At 37.7% G+C, this 22,879-nt stretch overlaps 2 protein-coding genes across 12 annotated transcripts; one reads left to right on the top strand and one right to left on the bottom strand.

Moving 5' to 3' along the window:
• Positions 1-8,522: 8,522 nt before the first annotated feature.
• eIF2Bgamma (eukaryotic translation initiation factor 2B subunit gamma) lies at positions 8,523-13,852 on the bottom strand. The gene is made up of 8 exons (XM_022853931.2): positions 13,218-13,852; positions 11,949-12,042; positions 11,649-11,767; positions 11,196-11,322; positions 10,820-10,965; positions 9,657-9,844; positions 9,124-9,331; positions 8,523-8,767 (listed from the first exon to the last, which is right to left on the bottom strand). Exons 1-8 carry the CDS (start codon positions 13,326-13,328, stop codon positions 8,570-8,572), a joined length of 1,191 nt encoding a protein of 396 aa, XP_022709666.1. The 5' UTR covers positions 13,329-13,852; the 3' UTR covers positions 8,523-8,569.
• A 254-nt stretch (positions 13,853-14,106) lies between these two features.
• On the top strand, positions 14,107-22,671 carry LOC111272470 (peroxisomal membrane protein 11C). 11 transcript variants are annotated; one of them, XM_022853936.2, is made up of 6 exons: positions 14,107-14,197; positions 14,629-14,801; positions 16,757-16,902; positions 17,263-17,380; positions 21,029-21,255; positions 21,643-22,671. In XM_022853936.2, exons 3-6 carry the CDS (start codon positions 16,793-16,795, stop codon positions 21,833-21,835), a joined length of 648 nt encoding a protein of 215 aa, XP_022709671.1. In that variant the 5' UTR covers positions 14,107-14,197; positions 14,629-14,801; positions 16,757-16,792; the 3' UTR covers positions 21,836-22,671. The 11 variants fall into 11 exon arrangements, with proteins under 11 accessions (XP_022709671.1, XP_022709674.1, XP_022709672.1 ...); XM_022853935.2 differs by lacking the exon at positions 14,107-14,197 and adding an exon at positions 14,221-14,445; XM_022853933.2 differs by lacking the exon at positions 14,107-14,197 and adding an exon at positions 14,221-14,474.
• Positions 22,672-22,879: the final 208 nt, after the last annotated feature.

The raw sequence follows: 22,879 nt of genomic DNA, 5'->3' as shown, positions 1-22,879 counted from the left end.
TAATGATCGACCAGTTACCAAAAAAGCTGATGAAATTATTGCGAACGTTAAGTATTGGACTAAACATCTATTTGAAGAAAGCTGGCTAAAAAAAAGGTTTGATGTCTGAGTGCTACACAGATTGATACAAGCAAATTTACTGGACCGTATGTTCGCCTGAAAAACCTTCTCTCTCACTCTCTCTATATATACATATGTGTGCTATATGTATAAATATAGCGAAATAGAATAGATGGGAGTTGGATCACAATATATCGTGCAAATAGAAAATAATGTCCTATTTAATCTAAAGTAAAGCTAGTTGTGTTGTCTTACGTATCTGGTACAACTGTTAAAACTTGCAAAAGTTAAAGGAACTTATATGGAAAATTTTAATGCATTAACCGTATATCCCCGACCTGGCATTAGCAGACTACCACCTGTATCAGTTTTTGCAAAGCTCGCTTAATTTAGTTTTGACAGGGAGATGCAAAAATCATACGCTGCAATCTTTCGCTTATAATACACAAAAGCTTTACAGTGATAGGACTATCACTCTGTTACCGACAGAAGGTCATCGATCAATGATGGCGCATACTTAGTTTACTGGTATCACTTTATAATGTAACAAATATTTGCTTCACTGTTGACTTTGAAAGAGTCAATACTTTTTCAATACAATAATAGTTAAAACAAGGGCATATATCTAATTTCTTAGGATCACACCAGCACTGATGCATGATTAGTTATATATTCGTAAGCGCAGAAACAGCTTTCATCTGTATAATATTCTGGGTGAATGTCATATTTTGTATTTCATGCCTAAATTCTTTACGGTGGATTCTATTGTCAAATATTTCTTCATAGCTAGAAATATATATACGAGTCATTCAAATCCGATCTTTTTTTGGTCTAACGCATACCCAGTTTGTCTCTGCTGGCAAATATGCATTTTAAATACATAAAGCTTTTTGCTGTTCTGTTTGAATAGTGAAATGGTGTTTAATTTTGGTACCAAGGTTCTTGGCGAAACTCCCAATAAGCGTCCGCGTTTATCTGGTGTTACCTGTTTTGCTATACCAAATGTGGAATCTGATACAGTCATAGGATTAATTTTTAGTTGAAGATAAGAAGCCGTTTAAGCTAGGCCCGCCCCAAAGGGCAGATGCAATATGACAGTCGTTTATAGCTTATACAGCTTTATTGAATAGCCTATACTGTTCGACGTTCAACGCCTAATCAAGAATGAAAAATCAAATAGCTAAGCGCTGAGTGACTAGTTCAAGTGTTCCGTCTGATTATACGCGTAGCAGCTCTAAAAAAGTTACCTGATTTCTCTAACATCAAACATATTTTTCCATTGTTTTGGATAGTGGCCGAAGGCAACGCGTTTCAGCGCAGAAAATTCGCCAAGCCGACGCCCATTTTTCTTGCTCATATTCAACATAACTCACTTTTCTATGTAAACGTTGCGGAATTTACAGCATAATTACGATCTGCTAATCGCCTAGCTCCTGTTTCGCAGTCGCTACTAAAATCGAGTCGCTTTCTTTAGTTACTGTACACAATGTTCCTGTCAGTTGATGCTTCGTTGTGTCTTAATAAATGTATTGTTTGCTAGGAAATTTTAAAAAAAAAAACGAGGTTGTGCTTTATGTAGCGTCGATCTGAAATAGGTGCCGTCTTATTGTCGATTCTGCTCGACAGTGTTGATTGGGCATTCCAGCTTGCCGAACCCTGAGAACTAGTAACAGCTAAATTTACTAGTCGAAAAAGCTCCTTACGGCTTAAAGAGATCCTGAAGTATTTTCTATTCTGGACGATTGACTTGTCCAGTAAACTGCTGGCTTTACAAGAGGTGCGCGAACCTTAATGAAAGCATCCATCACATCGGAAAATTGCCCGTGTAAAGCTGCAGGTTTTTGCCAGGGCAACACTGATGGGTAAATTGAAGTTGGATAGAGTTGCGTTACCGAAAACATCGCGTCCTTCGCTTGGGGTGAAAAGGGCTTTCGTGTAATCAGTTTAGGCTTCCCATTTTATGGCAATGATAGTCTAGGGCCTATGTGAGCGAAGGAAGATTGAAGAAAACGGAGTATTTTGTATTCACTAGACTTACGAAGATTAATCGTTGTTCTTTATGTTATTATTTATCATTAATGACGTGGACGCGGTTATGTTATAAACGTAGTTTGGCGAAGAGCGCATATCAATACGGCAAATGTATTGCGTATATGAGTTTGCAGCGTTAACTTGAAAACAAAACATAGATTTAACATCGTGTCAACCACGTAAGCGTTGTGATTTATTGAAAGCTCCGCGCAGAGAATTGACCGTACTTGATTTACGGCTGGTTGTGAGCATGTATAGCGTTGTGCAAGCAATTTGGTAGGTAAGGCATAGAGATAAAAACAAGATATAGTACGGTTTATTTTACGATCTGCGATAGAGATGAATTCCGTGAGTTGTGCTTACAGATCTATTAAAATAAATATTTTCAAAAAACAAGTGAATAAATGAGAACAAACTGTGCTACATATAATTGTCATATCTAACATTTGTAACTTAGCGTTAAGCCTGATTTCGCCCAAAAAGTTCAATTTAGAAAAACGAAATACTGTCTAAGATAATTTTTACTTGAAAAGTGTACTATAAATAATTATAATTCACACATTATAACGGTACCATTTACTCGTTCGAAGACGTTATCCACCATGCATTTTTTCACACTATGAATATTTCGACACGTGGTATTCAGATATTCGAGTTTGACATATAGTTTCCTGCACCTGAGATCTAAAGCAGGCCTGGTTTTACCTGAGTTCGGGATCAGGTTTTTATTTTAGTCTTCTTCCAAAATCTTCGTTTCATTGTACCGTCATGATTTTCATTTTCTGCGTACAAACAGTTAATCGTCAGTAGAATCTAGATCTGTTTTTTAGCACTAACTAGCTAAACCACAGCATTTGGTATTTGCTTACTCAAAATTTGCGTACTTGCGCAAAATTTGCGTGATTGCTCAGATGGCGGTTTGGCTCAATTTTCTATTAGTGGCCAAGTTCGTGAGCTGCTTGCCCTGCGTCAGCAGTAAATAATTATTTCCATTCAGATCTATTATCGATTCATAAAATGGGTAACAGTTTTTAGAGATGCTTGGAAAAAGTCGACGCTATCTCCAAAAAATTCTGGTCGTGTACAAACTGAATTGTGGTTGAAACGGTACCACAGCAGCCTTCCCCAGCTCTTGAATAATATAATCGTGCAGAGAGCGTCATGCTCAACACCTCACCTAACGAGTTACCCAATTATTAGTTATGCGTTACACAGTTTATTCACGTTTACGTCAAATTGCTCGGCACAGTGTTTTACGAGTAAGTTGTTGAAGAGGCTGTGATTGAATGGGAAAGTAGGACAGCATGGCCGAGATAAAAGTATTCCAACTGTTAGAAGCTCTTACAACTTAAAACTTGAAAGGAGTTGAAGCTGTGCGATATCCTCAGTGTCCACAGGGTTTAGTTACCATCTGCGCGATTCTATCCCTGAACTTACATCTGCGATGCAAGTTCTGGAATAGAATTTTCACCTTTGTTCCATCATTTCCAGTTATGTTATTCTGTCAAATAAAATATATTTTATTATATCTGACCTAGGAACAAATATTGGAAGATGTAGAGAAGCTTTTCTTTCGAATTAATACAGTAAAACACCTCAGTGGATCTTATTTGGTAGTGTCTAATAACATTCCTCCGAAGATAACAGCTCGCATTATTTCAGGCCATCCACGAGAAAGAGTTCTTTAGACCCAGCTATTTCATTGCAAACGTCTAGACAATATAGCTGTTAGGTATTTTGATGCCACTAAATTTACGATACAATGAAGATTGCTAGTTCGTTAGTTTTCCAGACATGTTGTTATGATCGGTCGACGCTTTAAGACTGATGATTAATTATCAGTGTGCCGCCAATACCATAACGACATACTTAGTGCTTTCTCGAATATTTGAAATATATGGTCAGGTAAACCTTATTGGACGAGGCTATATGGCCACTTGTGAGTCGCCACAAAAGCATCTGTTATCCAACGATGGCAGTACAAGAAACAGCTCGGGTATTCCATGTATAGCGATTGAATTCATGACGTCTCATATCTCAGTGTTTTGCTTGTTCCTTATATTACATTCTATTTCTTCGTAAACCAACCGGTTAAAATGCCGCCTCGGGATCGAGTTGCCCGAAGTCACATTTCTTATAGTTACGCTAATTGACTGATATGGCTTGTCGAACTCACGAGACTAGTTGAATCCTGCTATCAATCTGGTTAGTTTATGTAGGCGAGCTGTCTCTGTGGGGTGCAAGATCAGCAGCGAATCGAGATGGACAACTAGCTAAGATTTAGAGCATGACTGTGTTGAATTTTAGCACTTAGCTTGCATTGAAAAAAAAGGACTGCACTTTGCTACCCTAGTTCGCTACCCTGGGTCAAATTTATAACTGATAGCGGTAATCGCTAAACAGTTAGCTAGTGCATATCAATATTGCTTTAATAGTTGGATAGAACGTGATGAGTCCTACTCTTTTTAAGAGTTCAGTCGACCTATCATTACGTTAGGGCAATTGCTTAACAGGTTTAGCGCCTTCAGAGCCCATAAGCATTTTTTGATGAGTTTTGCCGTCTTTGTACGTCTAGGCTTGTCGATCATATGTTTCACAGCTGAGATACGCAAAGGGAATGCATCTTGAAGGAAAGCAGATTTTCTTGTAATTCTTTCCCTCAAATTTTATATACAATATTGTTTCTCTGATATGCAGCTATTTATTCAAGTAACGGTTTTAATTTGCGATTTACTCCGATTAATGACATTTTCCTGCAACGTCCGTAAAACGAACATATAACGATAGGCTATATAATTTACGATATAAATTGAGTTAGTGGGTTTATAAACTACAATCGTTACTTATAAACTACAATAATTGCTGGCGTAAAATCCTCTACTGTTCGATTGTAGAAAAGTAGATGAGCCAGTACGTCCGCGCACTACAGCTGTGATGAGTAAGTTACAACATCTTCAGAGGAAAAGTTGAAATTAACCCGCGAAAATTGTATTATTTTACGTACCGTTAAATGGCTCGCAACTCTCTAAATATCGGTCACGTTTGACGAAACTGTTTGACAACCCTCAGCGGAATTCTCTATTATCAACAAAAAGATCGAAAACGTACATATTATATTTTTAGAGTAAATTGGTTCCTTTAAAAACTCGAGTGGTCCGCTTACCAACATTGTCTTAAATTAAGCAAGCTACGTATCATCAAGGGTGGTCTACTTGTTGTCTTGTATAATCTAGGCTGTCAATTTAGGTTAGCAAAGGCTGCCAAATTACGCTACCCTTAGCTAGTTAGTAGTTAATTAACCTTTGACATCTTCATCTTAACTTATAAACGAACTTTTTTATTAGTGGCGCTAATACTAAAGGGATGATAGTTTGTATCCCAAAGAGATCATATTAATCAATCGCACTTTTTTCAGAAAAGAAGGACGCAACTTTTCGCATACTACCCGCACCGTGGTCCGTTTCTTTGCTACACGAATCAATATGTACAGTATACAACGCTTCGGAAAAGACGCGCGAGATTTTAAATTAAGTTTCTACTGCAAAACTGCATGCAGAGGTCGTCTACACGCATCCATTATACTGCTGACGCGGCAGCGCTTGGCGCTTACAAATGCTGTTACATTTCTGGGCTGAATTAGTAGACCAAAAATAAGATCACTAATTACGAATACATAGACAATGATAGCGTTGTCAATATGTTGTTTAGCTAACAATCTGATCGAATTTTCCTACACCACTATACATTAAACGAAGCTTTTGATAATTAAGATTACGAATAAACGTAAAAAACGACAAGCAAAAACATGGGCCATTAGATAATGATGTCAGATGTCGCACGTAGACATCTATACCCGGTCATCATAGAATAGGCATGATCATAATTTTTATTCAAGAATTGGTTTTGTTAACTTTTATATACGATGAACATATTTTACCGATTCGCTGTCCTAACTGTTAAATTCGGAAATTCAGAAATCAATTCGAATTTATAATTGTTTGAATACATTTATTTGAGAATTACTACCATTAAGGAGCACCCAAGGACAATCCTATTCCAAAAATAATTAACCCTAATATTTACCAACGTCTGCAAACTTTCTAGACGCGTACATCATGTCAAGCAAAATATAATCGAAACTTAATCTCGTTATTTTGTTTTACTCAAAACGACAGAAATCTTGTTCTCACGAACAATTGCATTAGAGGTTTCACTGTTCATTGAGAAGTTGTTGACGATGAATCTCTTTATTTACCCACACAAACGACAGTAAATGTGCAATGATCTATTAAGCTACTTTCTAAAATTTATAATTTATATAAAAATACTTACTTAAGTTCCGTGCTTTGGAGCATGCACAAATCGAAAGATTAGTTATTCAAAACACTTGTTGCGGTAACTATAAAATCTTGGTCGTGAAGAGACTGATTTTCGATACTGTGTGAACAAGCCAACTTTTCTTTTTAATATCTAGCTTATTTTTATTAACGTTGTTTGCATCTAATTACTTGTGGTTTGACAGATCAGCTTCGTTGGTTAATAGCAGATGGTAACTTAAACAGTTACGGCTCTAAGTATAGAACAGCTTCACTGTATTGACGGAGGTGAAGAGCGCATGTATCTTAGGTCAACGTACTTTACATCATGCTGACTTGCTTGTCGTTCATAGTCTGTTCTCTGGTAAGCCAAGCACTCGTTGAAACAGACCTGAATTAGTGGTACACAAATTCAACGGATCCATAATATGTGCATAGAAACTGACTCTACATAAGTGGACTGATATATGTCAAATATGCGCTCCTGCGCAGATATATTTCGCTACTATTAAGTAGAAAACGTAGACGAAATGATTCTTGAATGTAGCCGCTTCCATTATCGTTCCACGTCTAGTGGAAGGAAGCGGCGAAAGGGATATAGTCTAATTTAAAAAAATACTTGCTGCTTTAGGAGCTTTAGGGAAAGCTAATTGGCACTTGTTAGTTCGGGTTTGGCGATAAGAGCTTCATAATATTGATGCCTATCAAAATGTTGAATTTTACCAATTTTTGTAAATCTTGAATCTCTAGTTTTAAGCGCACAGCTTAGCAACGGGAATGCCCTTAGAGACGGGTAAGATCTTCGAGCCGACTTTCTCTCCTGTCATCATTTTTGTATACTTCTTTTCAGCATGTGAGGTTGAATCAAGTCAATACCAGTTATGTAGTTTTCTTCTAAAAACTATATGAAATTTGTGAAAATTTCCAAATATCAATTTACAAGCTTTCGCCGTGAAAATTCTATCGTATTTGCTCTTCGAACACTGACTAAATAATTGCTACCGCAATTTGATTCATAATTTTTCCAGAGTACAATGAACAATGTCTTTTTTTTCAACCAGTTCGTTGCATCTTCTTTGCACTTTTTGCTGCATTTTGCCACTACATATTAAAACTGCATGTTCTTTTACACTCTTACTAATAGATTCTAGAAGAATAGGTAAGCTTAGTATATACGCGGTGCAACATACCGAGCCATTATCAACTGGTCCGCTTGAATTAGGATTTTTAAATGGACGATTTAAGCTGACATCGATTTTACTAGTGTTTTAGACGATGCGCTTAACGTACTGTCTGGGAACAGTTGCAGGTTCCCCCGCCGCTGATCACCGCATGAAAAAATGCAGAAAAAAGTTGATATCTATTATCGTGTGCCGGAAAGAAAAATCTTGCTTTCTTTTTTGTCTGTAGAAAACAGCAGATAGGACTTTATCACCGTTAAGAACTAGCCGAGCTAAAGGAACTGGCCAGGATATCGATGTTGAAGTCAGACACACTCAGCTCCACTGATGATGGTGACATTAAAGAATGTTATCCTAGACAGCTGAGCAAACCGTTGGAATAAGTTTTTTTGGTGGTCCATCACGACAACGAGCAGACGCGATATTCTAGCTGTTGTTTTTTTATTACACAGTAAAATGGTTGTAACAGTACTATCCCGCTTGCGTGCATAGTTTTAATTAGGTTCCATAGGTTTCTACATAGATCAGTAATTAATAGCTATTATTTTTATCAAATTGATGTACTGACTGTACAGCCTGTTCCCACAACACTTCAAAGGAAGAAAAATTTTGTTGTTATATTATCTACTCATTCAGCACTACGATGCGATTAGCCTATCGTTCACCCGGTCCTGTGTGAAAAAAAATTTTTGAGAACTTTCTGTATTAGGCAGACGAACACGTTGATCAAAAGCTTAAAACTGTTGTACTAACAATACAGGATGTGCATATAGATGTACTTAAAGTCATCAAATAAATTTATCAAATTTGCTTTATATATTAATAACGACAAAACACGATTCAATTGTTGTCAATTTTCATACAGACGTTCATCAGAAACACCTCCTGCTAATCTGATGCAAAACAAGAAACACTCGAATCAAAACTTCGAAACTTCGACTTCGAAAACGAGAAATTTTTGTCGTATTAATGCTTGATCATTTATTCAAATTCCATATTTGATATGCCGATACTTTCATTATTAACAACTCGGCCCTCGGGAATTATGGCCCGGACTCCGATAAACGAATTCACCACGCTCGCCTTTGCCCCGATGACACATCCGCGACAAATAATCGAATTAATCACCATTGCGTCATCGCTAATTTTGACATCATCATGCAAAACAGATGACGTAACCTAAATAGCGAAACGGGCGACAGCATAATTGGAAAACAAAATCGTAAGGTAAAAGGTTACACCTGTTAGCTTCATGTTCGAACAATTGACAACAGTTGGAAGCCTAGTATAGCATATAAGCTTCACCTAGAGCTGCCTATTGTTAGCTGTCTGAGATTTAAAAACAAATAAGAAACTGTGTGTAGTAATGAAATGTTGAAAATGTAAATAGAAATTACATTAAAACTAAAAATAAATGGATTCTGGCTTATCCCTAATCAATTCTCTAGTGTGACAAGATACAATTTAGTATCAGAATCGAGGGTCAACGTCTGTGGTCGTGTGTAATGAAATCCTTAAGCAAAACCAGTACAAACCTTACAGCCCTGGCCAATCGTCACTCTTGCACCCAGCACATTCTTATTCACTTTATCTCTAGGCCATGGTTGGGCCTCATCCTTCGATACATTCGCGCCCGGGCGGTATAGCTCCTTGAAGATATTCTGCACCTCGCCATTGGCAACCTTGTACGCTTGCAGGTTGTTAACCCTTAGAGCGAAACATTTCGATACTAGAGCATAACACCTATAAAAGGATAGCAAACAAAGAGATTACAAGATTTTTCGATATTGTGTTGATTCCGGGCGCCTATCATGCATCAACTAAAATAATCTAGCAGTAAAATGTATACGGCACACAAAGCGTAACCACATATATTGAAGCCAAAATATATTATTATTCCTATTGATAACTTGCGTGGGTATACAAATAAAGCCTGATAATCTGCTGGCTGACGAAGTGCCGTTTTGCAAAAAAAAAAATTATATTCTATTACATTTTAAATATGCCAGGGACTTTCTTAGCATACGCCGGAGTCACCACATTGACACAGCTTTCATAAAGTACCCACCTTAAACTGTCGAAATTATCTCCATCGGGCCGGTTCTGCTCCTTAAGGTCCTTCTTACTAAACTGCTTCAGCACGAGTTTTGGCAATACCTCGCCCTTAAATGTTGCCAGCAATTTATTCGTCATAATAAACTCTACAGCCCGAGGGTGAAGGGCATATACGTGACAATCGAGGAGGTCGGAGTGTACCTGTTATACGACGATCATACATATATGTAAAAATATGAGACATGAGATATCAGTGATAAGCGCCAACTAAGAAGCGATCCATCTTGCGCCAATCGTATTTCACTCGGCTTCGAGGGAGGGTTAATTTAGATATGCACGGAACGTGCATGTTATAGGTGTGTGCAATGTAAATGTTTCCGTTAAAAACTATATTTCTGCAGTCGATGGTCAATCAAGTAATCTCAAATAAACTCTATCAAATAATTTAAACTTTAAGCGTCGACTGAGCAGTACTAATACGAGACATTTTCAAGCATATTCTGTCATATGAAAGCGGAATTGTTCTCCTCACATGTCGATAAAACATTTTAAAATCGGTGTCAATGGATGTGGAATAGTTGCGAGCATCAGTATCTCCTTTTGCATCGATAACTGCCACCACTTTTTCGGGTATCCTTCTGAGGCAGTTTTTCGCTGTCTCAGCTAGGAGCAAATCTTACTAACACACGTTAATGATTTTCCCACGGAAATCTGAATCATTATTTCTTGTCCTTTCCGAGCCTATGATTTTAAGATTTTTCTGAGATTGAGGTCTGCAAAATTAGCAGGCCACGGCAGAGTTTGAATGTTAAGAGACAGTAAGTGGTTCATGAGTATTCCAAGCTCTGTCACAAGTCGCTTTGTCGAGCATGAAGATATAGCCACCGTCTAGGAACCATACGAGTACTTGAGGCAACATTTTGCTCTTGGCAACCTCAACATACCGTATTCCTTTTATGAAATGTATCATCCCAGTGCCTTACCAGAAATTTGTTTGAGCCTATTTGAGTGACCGTAAATCTTGTCACTATTCTAACCTCGTGGAATCATGTTTTACTCTGTTAGACAATGCTGTTCTATAGGTCAAACAAAGTCGAAAAATATAAACTTTATTGTTATTGATAGCAACAAACGGAACCTTATAGCAATAATGGAAGCAATTGTTTTCCTACAAACCTGCATATTGGGAAACTGGCGCAGAATCCTCATGCAAAAGGGAATCCGCTCTGAGTAATCTGCCACCGCCCCGAATTGTAGAAGACGGTTAGTTTCCGTTTCAAGAGCTACAATGTCTCGTTCAGGTTGGTATTTCTTCCGAGTTCCTAATGAGCGTAAAAGCAATATGAGATACTTGAAATCAACATGTTTTTTTCGTCAAATCTTTCTTTTTTGCTATTATATGCATTTACGAATATATATGGTAAGACAAAGAGACGCCTTTTGAACACTCAGTTTCCCATAGAGGCATTGCACATAGCGTAAGTTCGAAAGATCGGTTAATGTACCCAAGATCATAACTCTGCTACTCAAACGTTAACCTGGTAACACTTACCAGGCACGCTGCTCTGCGAAAGTTGTGGAGGCAGGGGTGCTAGTAAGGCTGTCAAAAGGGCATCACTGACCCGTTGACGTACGCAGAGTTCGCTAAGATCAATATTCGTCACTAGATCACACGTCACCTAGAAAAATGTGCGCAACAGGATGCGTGAAAACATAGCTTGATAATACGTTGGTTTCAAATATTTATGTACTTCTATAATTTACCTATGAGAAATTGAATATTGTGTTGGACAATTTCTAACGAATTCTTTATCGATTAGGAGGTTGTCGCTTAAATTGATCGTAGTTAAAAGTAGCGTCTGGACTTTGTTTCAAATGGATGGCAATCTGCCCCTATTAGTTTATCGAAAAATGATTTCATTGCGAAGGAAGGTATGGTTGAGACATTTTTTTGCCAGCAAAGAAAGGTATTGAATACATGTGGATTTAAGGAACCGATACATACAAGCAATATATGCCTATTCGGCTTAATTTTGTCCCTAATTAGTCGCACACTTTCCGCCGTGCCTTGTTCCTCGGTGTCGATGTTCACGTAAACGTAATCAATTTTTAACTGCAACTCACCTATAGCGCATTAAAAGAGCAGTTAGATACAACATGCTGTAATGTATTCTCATCGAAATAGATTAATATATGTTTGTTTTTTACATGTTAAGAAATGGCCGCCATTCCTTACGCACATATTGTAAAAGAATAATACCATAATACGACACACTAAATTGGATAATATGAATACGTTAATTACCAGCTATTGTATCGTCGGGTTTATACTTTGTTGGCACGATTACGGTTACTTCGGTGAAGCCTGCGTTCTGAAGATTCCGCAATGGGTAAAACAACTAAATGTGGCATCACAGAAAAAGAAAAAGCAGTAGCAACCACGCTATTAGAAGACGGTTTTAAGGCTAGTGAAGTTCTTCTGATACCTCTTAATCTTCAGCTTTAAACAAACTGCCCGAAATAATTGACACTTTTTCCTTTACTCGACTCTGTATGCACCACATTTGCTGCCACCTACAGAACGATGCAAAAACTCCCAACAAAAACTTCAATCTGGAAAGACTCGTTCCTATTCTATTATGTACAGACCATTCATTTTATACCCACATTAGAACGACCCTCCGTTTTTAATGATAACAAGATAATAATTATCCTATGATTCATTAGAAAATCGAACGAAAAAAAGCCCATGAAAAGTAGTATTCGATGTTACACAGGTTGTACAAATCATAATGCTATCACACAGAGTGAGTTTCAGCTTTTTTTTTTTTTTTTTCTGTTTTCTGTCTGGTCGAATACCATCTAAAATGTACTTTGAACATTGCAACATTTTTCTTGTAATTCTACTTAATCATAATATAACAAGTGCTCAAGACAAAACCAGTAATTGGATTTTCTTCAATTTGTAGAATCAGAGTTGCTGGAAGCTTTGCTTTCGTATACGATCAGTTATTGAATAGAGTTTTGGGCTTGGTGTGGTCTGGGTCTTTTTTTGGCGTATTCTTCAAGTAGTTCTGGGTTTATTTTTTTTTAACTTTTTTTTTGCATGCCAACTTCGACTGTTTGTATTCTTTTTACCCATTTGTTGCAAGTTACTGGTGATTTTTTCTTGACAACACCTCCTTAAATTATGCTTGTTTTCCGATTTGTCAATGCTCTTTTTTTGTGTTTAAAACAGCTGAAATAGGGTGACGGAAACAATTATATATCAAATGCTTCAAAAAAACTTCAGCTTCAACGTAATCTTCAGTCCATTTTTACTTGCTATTCAGGTTTCGATAAAGTAAAGGTTCCTATGCTCTTTCATCATACAGGCACATCTTTGATTATATGGATTAAATTTATGATTACGATGTAACGCGCTCAGTCCTAAATATTATATAACATAGAAAAAACCATAAGACGTTTTGAAGATGACGATCCTTATACTTTCGAAAAATGCTACGGAAACGTTTTTTCTAGCTATGCGGCATTGAAAAAATCAATACTGTGGTATTGTTGACTCAGTCGTTACCATTGGTTTGTTTGCAATTTGGATACTGCATTTAAATTCGTCGCTGGCCACTAGATCTGTTATGCGACTGCCTTTGCCCGCTGCAAGCACCACGGCTTGAAAGTCCAACATATTCTTAGTCGTCGTATTTACTCTTGTATGGCACTATTTTACCAAAAACACTATTTAAGAATTCTCTCGCTTAGAAAGCACCAACGGGCTTTCTTGTCATATCACCCATCATAGGCGAATTTCATATGATAGTGCAAACATATGGGATCCGACACCGAAGAACGATACGTTCGTTTGCGACTTTTATCCTTTGTCGTCAGGTTCAACTAAATCGGTACTGAGTTTACAAATGCAACATTGACTAGCAAAAGCTATAGAGGCCGATTTCTTCTATTTTTTTTTCTAAAGCTCAGCCATCTATCACTTCAAACAACACCACACGATGCCTGTACATAATACGCGAACTCGTTCGCGAACAGCTTGCTTGTTTATGCAACTTTTCAACACCTTTCAACGACAAACTGAGGTATTAAAACATTGCTGATGAAATGCGCTGGCTGGACGGCGGTAAAATTCAAATTTCCCAACAGGTTACGCGCTGATCGTCGTTCCCTGTCGTTTTGCTTTAATACCAGGTATCTGTTATTGGACGAAGAGCGCAAGGAAAAGGGTGAGAGGGAGAGAGAGTGCGAAATAAGGAGAGAGGAGAGAAAAAAGCACACACACACACAATCATTTGGTTGCACAGGTTCACAGATAGCCCAACGAGTATCATGATTCCACGAAATAAACTTGTAGTAGCGAACTGCTCATACAGCATCACACTAAAGAGACAATAATTGGTTAGGTTAGCTAAGGCGAAACTCAATCCCAGCCAAGCGCGCCTTGTTCCACTAGGGTTGAATCCGGCCAGGAGAGAGGGCAGCACACTTTGCATCAGTCAGAAAGTCACAGTTAACCAAGTAAACATTAGTGTGCAGTAATGGAAGGTACCCGCTTTCATCGCTGTTAAAACGATATTCTTGTATGATTATGTGGCTGGTCAGAAGCTTCAAGATCTTGTGAACATGACAAGTAGAGCTAACGCCAACAGCAGCGGCTGCTGGTAGCTAACCTGAACAGCTGTTGATTTCACGCTACACAGGCGCTAGCTAGTGGCCGCTCCAGGGAGAGAGTGTCAACTCTACAAACATGCTTTACACGATCATATCGTGTCCCTACATACATCCATGGCACAGTTGGTTCTGCATGCGGCTCGCTTTCGATGTATCTATGTCTACTTACGTAGATGTATGACATGAGATTCTAGCTAGGAATATGAATATTTGCGTAATGCATTTTTTCGCGGTCGTGCTTTGTAATTCCGTCTTTTTAGCTACTAGCAGTCATTAGGTGTTAACATCTGGAGAATCACTTTTAGGTCGTGGCAATGAAACCTTCCTTACTCTCGTTAGTGGTCAGCCACACGCATATAACCTGAGCGGGAGAATTACGGAGACGTTAGACAGGCTGGATTAGGTGCTCTCGTGAGAAGCGAAACCCGTTGCGTTTGTGTCGAATACTATCTATTCCTTTTGTTGACATCCAGCTCAGGTGAGTGCTGCCATGTCACGAGTGCGGCTGACTGATTATTCATGGTCAATTTTCGAGCTTACGAGCTTGATATCCATATGAAACATAACAATAACGATAATAATAGTGAAAATGGGGTCAGCTGTTGCTTTGCAGTGCAGTGTAATGTGCAAAAATAAAGCAACGTCGGGTCCTATGAGCGTGTCATGTTTTTGTAAACAGACAAAAGCTGTCATTGTTGTCAAAATGACTAAGAGTTTGGACATAAATATTTATTTTTTGTGTGCTGCAAAACAAGGAAATAAACCCTGAAAATATTTGTATCTTAGGGTATAGAAGAGATAATTTCTTAACTTTGTTGTGTTCTTAATTTCAATAGGGAGATCTACCTAACACCGAGGCCGTTAGAGATAAACGATATTGGTGGCAGCGAAAAGTACGAAAAAAAAACACTTCGAATACACTCAAATTTACTTTGCACTTTACTTTCTGTATACGTATATACATGATTAAAATTAAAGCAAAAAAGAAAGAACATTACAATGTTTGTTCATGCCCTCAAATTTTATACTAGCTAGAAATACACCGGCTCTGTATTATGTCGAGCAGTAGTAGACACATATATGTTAAAAAAAATATTTAACAAACTTTACTAGTAAATTCATTAAAAATTCAGATTAATCAATAATCCCCGCCTTAATAGGATACCTTCAGTGCAAACAGCACTTCTTAGATAATGTTAATTTCTGGTGCACGATTTTTCTTTTTATTTTTACAATATAAACGAAACATTAATATGGCATTCAGAAATAATCGGATAGAATGGTTTTCGGTATAAGAATCGGCTATTTCAAATGACAGACAAACTGCCTTGTCAGATGACTTCTTACCCCGAATTGTTCGTTCCCTTTATCATTACCTTAGGAAAAACAAAAAAATACAAAGAAAATTGTGTAGCGGAACACCACAGAACATATTACCTTGTGCCCACCCATTACCATTGCTACAGACATCGATGCACCGACCTATCGGGTTAGCGCATGCAAAACACTAGTCCCGTTTTGATTATTTTCTGTGCATGGTATATTATTGTCCGAACATGTACAGCAGAAGCACAAGTTCGCAGACGATCAAACAGGGGAGGGTTGGTAATAATGTTGTTATCGGCCTGAAAACAGAACGCAGAGATTGGAAATTTCTCTCTATTAGTCATAGAGCTCTTCTGCTATCAACCGTCACTGGGTATCACTAATCGTAATCACTGCACAATGTAGCAAACTAAATTATTTAATCTGTTACAGTTAAGCGGCTATTCCATTTAAGTTACATATAACTAAGCGATACCGTCCATCAGTGTTTGCAGTCGATTCTAGAATAATGTAGCCGCTAAAAAAATGTACCGATTTTATTTTGCTCTATATCTAAAAATTTTTAGCAGATGGATGGTTTAGTCAGAGATCGTGCCGGATCAACGTGCGCCTGCATTACTAGTTGAGCATGCTGTGCTCGTAGTTTAACTTCTGCCTGCCCGATGGCATTCTCGATTTTAGCATATTTTCAGTATAGATGTAACAGTTATAATACTTGACCTGCAGATCTTGACAGCCAACTTGCTAAGCGATATGAGGTGGATCAATTTGTGCTTTTTTTTAAGTTTACGCAGTTCGTATGCTTTGTCATATTCATTACATGGTTTCAAAATTGATGGCAGCTTTCTCTTTCGTGCTCTAAAAAAAAGCAAACTGTGTATATATATTCTTCTTTTTAATTTTTGAGGGAGAAACCAGTTCGTGCAAATACAGCCACATGTCATTTACAGTTAGAGCGTCTAGTTCACTTACGACAGAAAGAATATATAAATATGCATGTGTAGTTAAGTGCTAGTAAATAAAATACTAACAGATAACGTGCGTCTTCAATCTGCACTAATTTACAGAAAGGTTAATTACCGTATTATCTCTTGTCTTTTTGGTTAGGTGTTAAACAGTTTCTAGCGAAAACAACACAGAAAAATGTGTGATACATTACTAGCAAGTTATCAGGGCCGGGACGGGTTAATCAAAACGATTGGTTATACATGCATGCTGGCCGGAGGCTTGACCGAAGGTGGCATACAAAGACGGTAAGTTCTTACTGGTCCATGCTGTTTCGAGATTAATTTTTATATGACAGGAATGCGAAAATGCGCAATCACATATTCCGAAATAACATTTTTCACTTTTTCCGATATCAATGGTCAACGGTTCTTTCGTCATATAACAGTCATGATGTCATGTGTCGAGTAAATGTAGCTAACGTTTGTGTATCGTTTATGTAGTGATTAACTTTAAAGACATGTGCTGGTCTTGATCTGAAATCGGATGCAGACACAGTTTGGTTCGTGGTGAAAGGCAGGTATCTAAAGCAATGGTTAGCGGCATTATCGGAACATTTTTTTGAATATCGTGCATTTTCTGAAGGCAATATACTTTGTTGTTTTAAGATTTCAGACGATGTCGAGGGAGATGTCACAGTGTCGGGTAGTTTTACGAATGCTGGATGACTGGCCTATGCTGAAATACTCGATGCAATATGGGCTTGGCAAATCTGAAGAAGATCAGGTTAGAGAAAGCTAGGGAAAGCGGAGTTCGCAAGTGACGACCAAATATCTACTAAATCAAGTCAAATTACTAAAAGTGCATTTTCAGCGTTATTTTTATCTCCTTCTTAAGTGAAAACTAATCTGGTAATTAAACTAGGAGCTAGAGGCTACACTTAATTAATACTAGTGGAAATAGCGCATGTTCATAGATCCACAGTTTGCTCTCGACATACTGTCGAGTGCCTCGGATCGGTCGTGTGGGTGGACACATTACCGGCGTCGAACATTCACCCTCGTATATTTTTGCTATGAGACCCAGGCCAGGAAATGTGATGCTACGCAGAGTCAACTCGGCTGTTATAACAGGATAGGAAATATTTTCGATTAAACGACTTGCCAACGACTAATGTAGCTGTTATCAGAACAAAAATTCTGTTGTCCAAATTATATCTTTTTGTTTCGTATAGTCATCGTATTTTGTAAGCTAACATGTCACGCGTTGGATAGAGCTTAGCAGTTATAAGCAGTTCTGTCTATGAAATGGTGTTTGTAAGCAAACTGAACTGAACGAGTGCTCTATATAAATAGAGATAGAAAACGAATGATCCACGATTTTGGATTTTACATCGAACTATCGACACTTACTATATTTAACTTCATTGTGAATTCGACAGTGGATGCCTTCTGCGCTTTAGTAACTTGCAAAAAACGATTCGGTGCTAGGTTATTTTTTGATATTTAGATAGCTTATGAACATTGATGGGTAGTTTGTTTTCAAAAGCAAACTTTTCAAATGAGCAGAATTATCGCATTACTATTGGAAAATACTTGCCCAGCGAAGGCTAAACTTCACTTGAATAGGTACTCGAATTGAGAGATTTTGAACTTGTCAGAGATATTTTTGTAAGTTGTATCTGAAGTTGTCATACAGTAACACCACAAAGCTTCAATTGAAGTACGTTACGTATTGTTAAATTCTCCTAGTACGTATTGTTTAGAACTAAAACAAGGAAGTTTTTGAAGAGAATCATGTGTTCCCTAAACAATTATTTCCAACCGCTATTACTCTTCTAGCGGACTCCTTTCGTTTCCCGAGAAACGGAACGAAGGTCACACTCTGCTCAAAGCTATTTTGTAGCCTATCAGTGGCCATTAAAACGGCTGTAGCCGAAACAGCAGAGAATAGAGCCCAGTGGATTGACACTAGTAAGACTAGCGAAATTTTTTAGCCATTTGTCGCAACGTGGTACATTTAACACTTAGAGGCAGTGGCCTGGTGTGTAGGTATTACATCGCTTTCCAAGCATTTGGTTTGCCTAGGAAAATCAGGTTCGACCAAAATTTCAACTCACGAACTCTAGAACAGACAGCTCTCCAACGCCAGAAATTCAACGCGGGCGGCCGAAATGAAAGGCACGGACGCTGGTCACTGGACCGTATCTGATACGCATATCAAAATACACAGTCACTAGATATGAAATACTTAAAACGTTAATGTTCTTCTTTGAAGTTCGTTTTGTCCGGTAAGTCATAAACTGATGAGGTTTTTGGCAAACAGCACTTCTGCGTTGATGATGAAAGTGATTTTAGGTAAACAGAGAAACAAATTTGAAGGAGAGTCTATAGATGGGAATCAATGGTATAGGCGCTTCAAGACAACTAAATGGTACCGTGATACACATATAAAAAGGTTTTGTGTAAGTGAAATTATGGAATTGGTAATGTTTCAATTAAACGTATTGCTAGTTCTAAAAAGTTTATAACTAAAAAATATCGAGTTTTGCCGAAATTTCGAAATGTGACTTCTAGAATTTGAAACGTAAAGTGTCCTATATCGGGAATCGAACCCGTTCGCCTAAAAACCAGCTGTCCTAGCCACTAGACCTGTCGTACGACGTCCATTAGATAACTTTCTTAAGGTTTAGATGTGCCGTTGAAACGTTCGCTCACAGAGATGAAGTGTTGCACATTTGTAATGAAATAACATTTAACTCACGGCTTCATGAAAATGTAATCAGGCTTTTAGTAAATCATTGGTAAATTACTGAAACGTGTCTATTCATAGTTAGGACCGTTAAGTGATTATTTTATGGAACTATTTGTAAATTAAATGAGTAGGAGGCCTATAAGATTCGCCATGAACTGCTGGAGTGCCACGTTTATTAGACGCTCCATAAAAAACAATAATTTTTGTAAGCATTGTTGCTTCATGAAGAACCGAATATTTACAGTGCAGCGATTTCTACTTAATTCACGTCTTTCTCGGATTTACTGTCCTCTCTTCACTTAAAGTATGTCTAGCTTACTTTTGACCTATATAAGTATGATGTTGAAGCTGAAAGAGATAAAAAGCGATATAGCGACTTCCGTTTCACAAAAAGTGCCTGTAAAAAGTCAATTTAATATTTAAATTGATAATTTGGTTTTTATAAAGCAAGCGCTTTTTTTGGGAAAGTGAAGCCTGTTAATCAACGCATTGCACGGCAATGTGAAATAGATTTGATCAGTTCTGTTTTTACTGTCGTTAGAACCAGCCGAATGCTGGAAAAATCTAGGAGGTGGGTGGATAAGTTAAACGGTCACAATTTATGCATTGTCAGAAGCTTCGCCAAGATACGTTTAGCGATTCCGTCTAAAGGCTAAATAACGGGGATCTATATGAAGAGAAAACACCGTAGTCGTCGTACGACAATGATTAGCTAAGTCACCCAAAGCTATTGTTTCTTGTCACTAGATAAACACCTTTGATGAAATTTCTATATTAGGTGACCCCGAGCCATTTTATTGTCTTGATCAAATCATGCCGCCATATACGAATTTTTGTTTATATTTGGGCCTTAGTTTATACTTAATTAACGATTCAAAAAGTATGCTCACAACAGTGAAAAAAATAAAGGTACACAGAATTAAAACGTGTAATCAATAAAAAGCAGAGATTTTTGTTTCGCTGGCAGCTGGAAGGCAATACTTTTTAATTATCAGTGATAACAACGAAGCGCCACGTCGTCTGTATTGTCATGCAACCCTATAAAAGCAAACTGCTAAAGAGATTGGCATTTATTGTTCTTGCAAAGGCAAGTCGTTAGGTAAGTGTGCGTGAAATGATTATTTTTACTTTTTTTTAAAACCTGCTTTACGGTTGATGTTATGCTGACTAAACTTAGGAATCGAAATCAACGAATACGGTCATTGGTTAGCTACAAATGAAGCCTTTAGATTCTCAAGAGACGCAACACTTATGATAGTGCTGTACTTCCACAACAAAGTATTGTGGAAATTAACAATCTGTTATGTTATGTATTCGGATACAACAAGTATCACGACAACTGGGAGTTGGAAGTTACATAGTGTCGGAAGCGACGTAGGTATATAGTGTATAGAATGCGGCGGTAAAGTGAACTGGCTTTTTTAGCATTTAGCTTTGAAATAGTTAACTTTTAGGGCAGATGGCATCCACTCGACTATCTGTTGGCTTTAGACAAAACAATCGGATCTTGATTCAACGACTTCAGTAACATCATTTTAAATTTCGTATGGACAGTATGTGTCCACTTTTGCCTTACCGTCCAGTTGAATTAAGGTGCCTACGTTGTATTATTTCGCACGTACAATAGGAAATGTTCCGTAATCGAAATATGTAACTCAATTTCGTATCTGTGACCCTTAGCTGCTGCGATTTGTAAGTATCGTAAAAAACATTGCGGATCAGGTATTCTTTCTTGTCGAACATATGGCCTGGCTGAGTGACAAACGTGTAATACGGTTTCGTGACACTAACCGGCTATGGACAACCAGCAAGTTCCTGTGGGCGTTTTCACTGTACTGTGGCTGCATAAAAGCTATAAGGTCACTTAAGAAACTCGGCCAACAGCAGGATGCGCTTCGGAACGAAACGTAAGTTCAATTAGCACGTCATGCTAATAACTAACGACGATAAAGAAAAAAGCGCAATAGCCTCCACGTACTGGTCTCTTGAAAAAATGGTTTTTAAAAAATTGCGTATGAGTCGTGTAACGGATGCGTGACTCGCCGAAACTTAAACGACAGTTTTCAATTTTTTTTTCATATTCCTCGAAGTACTCGTTGATCTAAGGAAGATTCTGTTAAAACACTACACATAAAATCACCGCGTATCAAAATAAATAGGTGTACGAGCGTATTATTTGGTGTTTTGTCATCTACAGAAGACAATCCGAGAGGACAATGGAATTGTTTGGCTTTGCATAGACTAACGTAGAATTTTCAATGTGTTTAATGTTTTCATCGACTGCTGTTTTTAAGGACGGAAATTCGCCGCGCGAAAGCCCAACACGTAGTCGCTCTGCTAATTTCATCCCTCAATCTGATCAACGCGATTTCCTGGCTGCCGAAAGGCGTTCTATGGGCCGGAAAGCTAAAAACATGGCACAATGGAGCGATTGGGCTGGCCGCTTCATTCCTTAGCCTAGTACAATTGCTCACAAGCATGAACTAATGATTTTTCGATTAGTCAATCTATTACCTAAAGCTAATGCATGAAATGATTGTCTGTATATTAATGTTGACCTGAACGATGGACAGTGGCATATAGCAATTATTGTATTTGATTTTCTTATTAATTGACCCTACTAAATTGGAATCGGCGCTTCAATACGGGGATTTGTAATACAGTGGTTAAAAAAGTTTTTAGAAAACTTTTTTAACCACTGTATAAACTAGCTGCGTCGCGTTCAGTTTAGCAGAACGAACAACATTTGGTTTTGCTAAATCTTTCCTGAAGTGTGCGGCCATAATACTCGATGGATACAGCGATAATTTATGCGAGTCATTTTTATGTCAACTATAATAATTTGTTATCGAATCATAAATTATATCTTTTAAAAAAGTACTAATTTTTGCCTGATCCGACGATCGATCGATTGAGGAAAATATAATATCTATATCTACCATTGGGCAATAATGCGTCCAGTTCGTGCATGGAAATGTTACATATGGACTAAAATTCACAACAAAGCTAGCACGGCTACTCAGTCTTTTAGTGGTATAAGTCCTATATGAAAGCGACGTCCTATATTTCATTTTTGCATAAGATCAGCCCATTCACGAACCTACAGAAGCAGAAGGCTTAAGTTGTAACATTACGTTTTGGTATACTTACATTCGATTACGTCCGTTCTGCCCAATACATCTTCCAAGTAGAAGACAAATGGTTTAATTTAAAGCCTAGGTAGAAAGCCGTATCAACCTTTACGATAATAAGATAATGCATTAATGAACAAAACCCTATATTTTTAATAAAAGCTTAACTTTTGACTGGCGCAAAGGCTAAAAGTAAGTCATATTTTTTAGAAAACTGGACAACAACGATAGCCAAAACAGCCCTTATGTACTTTTAAGTGTTGTCTTATGCTCGTTGTTGACCCTACGATCACGTCTGTAACAATGATTATTTATACATTTACGACAATGAAAAAAATATATGGAAATACAAAGCTAATTGTAAATACCATGTGCCTAGATGCCTTTAGTAGAAATAGAT

The sequence above is a fragment of the Varroa jacobsoni genome, unplaced genomic scaffold (assembly GCF_002532875.2).
Source record: "Varroa jacobsoni isolate VJ856 unplaced genomic scaffold, vjacob_1.0 contig02328, whole genome shotgun sequence".
NCBI lineage: Eukaryota > Metazoa > Arthropoda > Arachnida > Mesostigmata > Varroidae > Varroa > Varroa jacobsoni.
The sequence above is the reverse complement of the archived record's forward strand: the minus strand, read 5'-3'. Positions and strand labels throughout refer to the sequence as shown.

What these genes read in the sequence shown, in the direction of transcription:
- eIF2Bgamma (XM_022853931.2), bottom strand. Translation starts at nt 13,328, where the DNA reads ATGTTGGACTTTCAAGCCGTGGTGCTTGCAGCGGGCAAAGGCAGTCGC. An exon ending in ACCCGACGATACAATAGCTG is followed by an intron (nt 11,768 to 11,948) that starts GTAATTAACGTA and finishes AATGCGCTATAG; the next exon opens with GTGAGTTGCAGTTAAAAATT. An exon ending in GCCAGTTTCCCAATATGCAG is followed by an intron (nt 9,845 to 10,819) that starts GTTTGTAGGAAA and finishes GTCGTATAACAG; the next exon opens with GTACACTCCGACCTCCTCGA.
- LOC111272470 (XM_022853936.2), top strand. Translation starts at nt 16,793, where the DNA reads ATGTGTGATACATTACTAGCAAGTTATCAGGGCCGGGACGGGTTAATC. An exon ending in GAAGGTGGCATACAAAGACG is followed by an intron (nt 16,903 to 17,262) that starts GTAAGTTCTTAC and finishes TGTTGTTTTAAG; the next exon opens with ATTTCAGACGATGTCGAGGG. An exon ending in GCAAATCTGAAGAAGATCAG is followed by an intron (nt 17,381 to 21,028) that starts GTTAGAGAAAGC and finishes TGTGACCCTTAG; the next exon opens with CTGCTGCGATTTGTAAGTAT.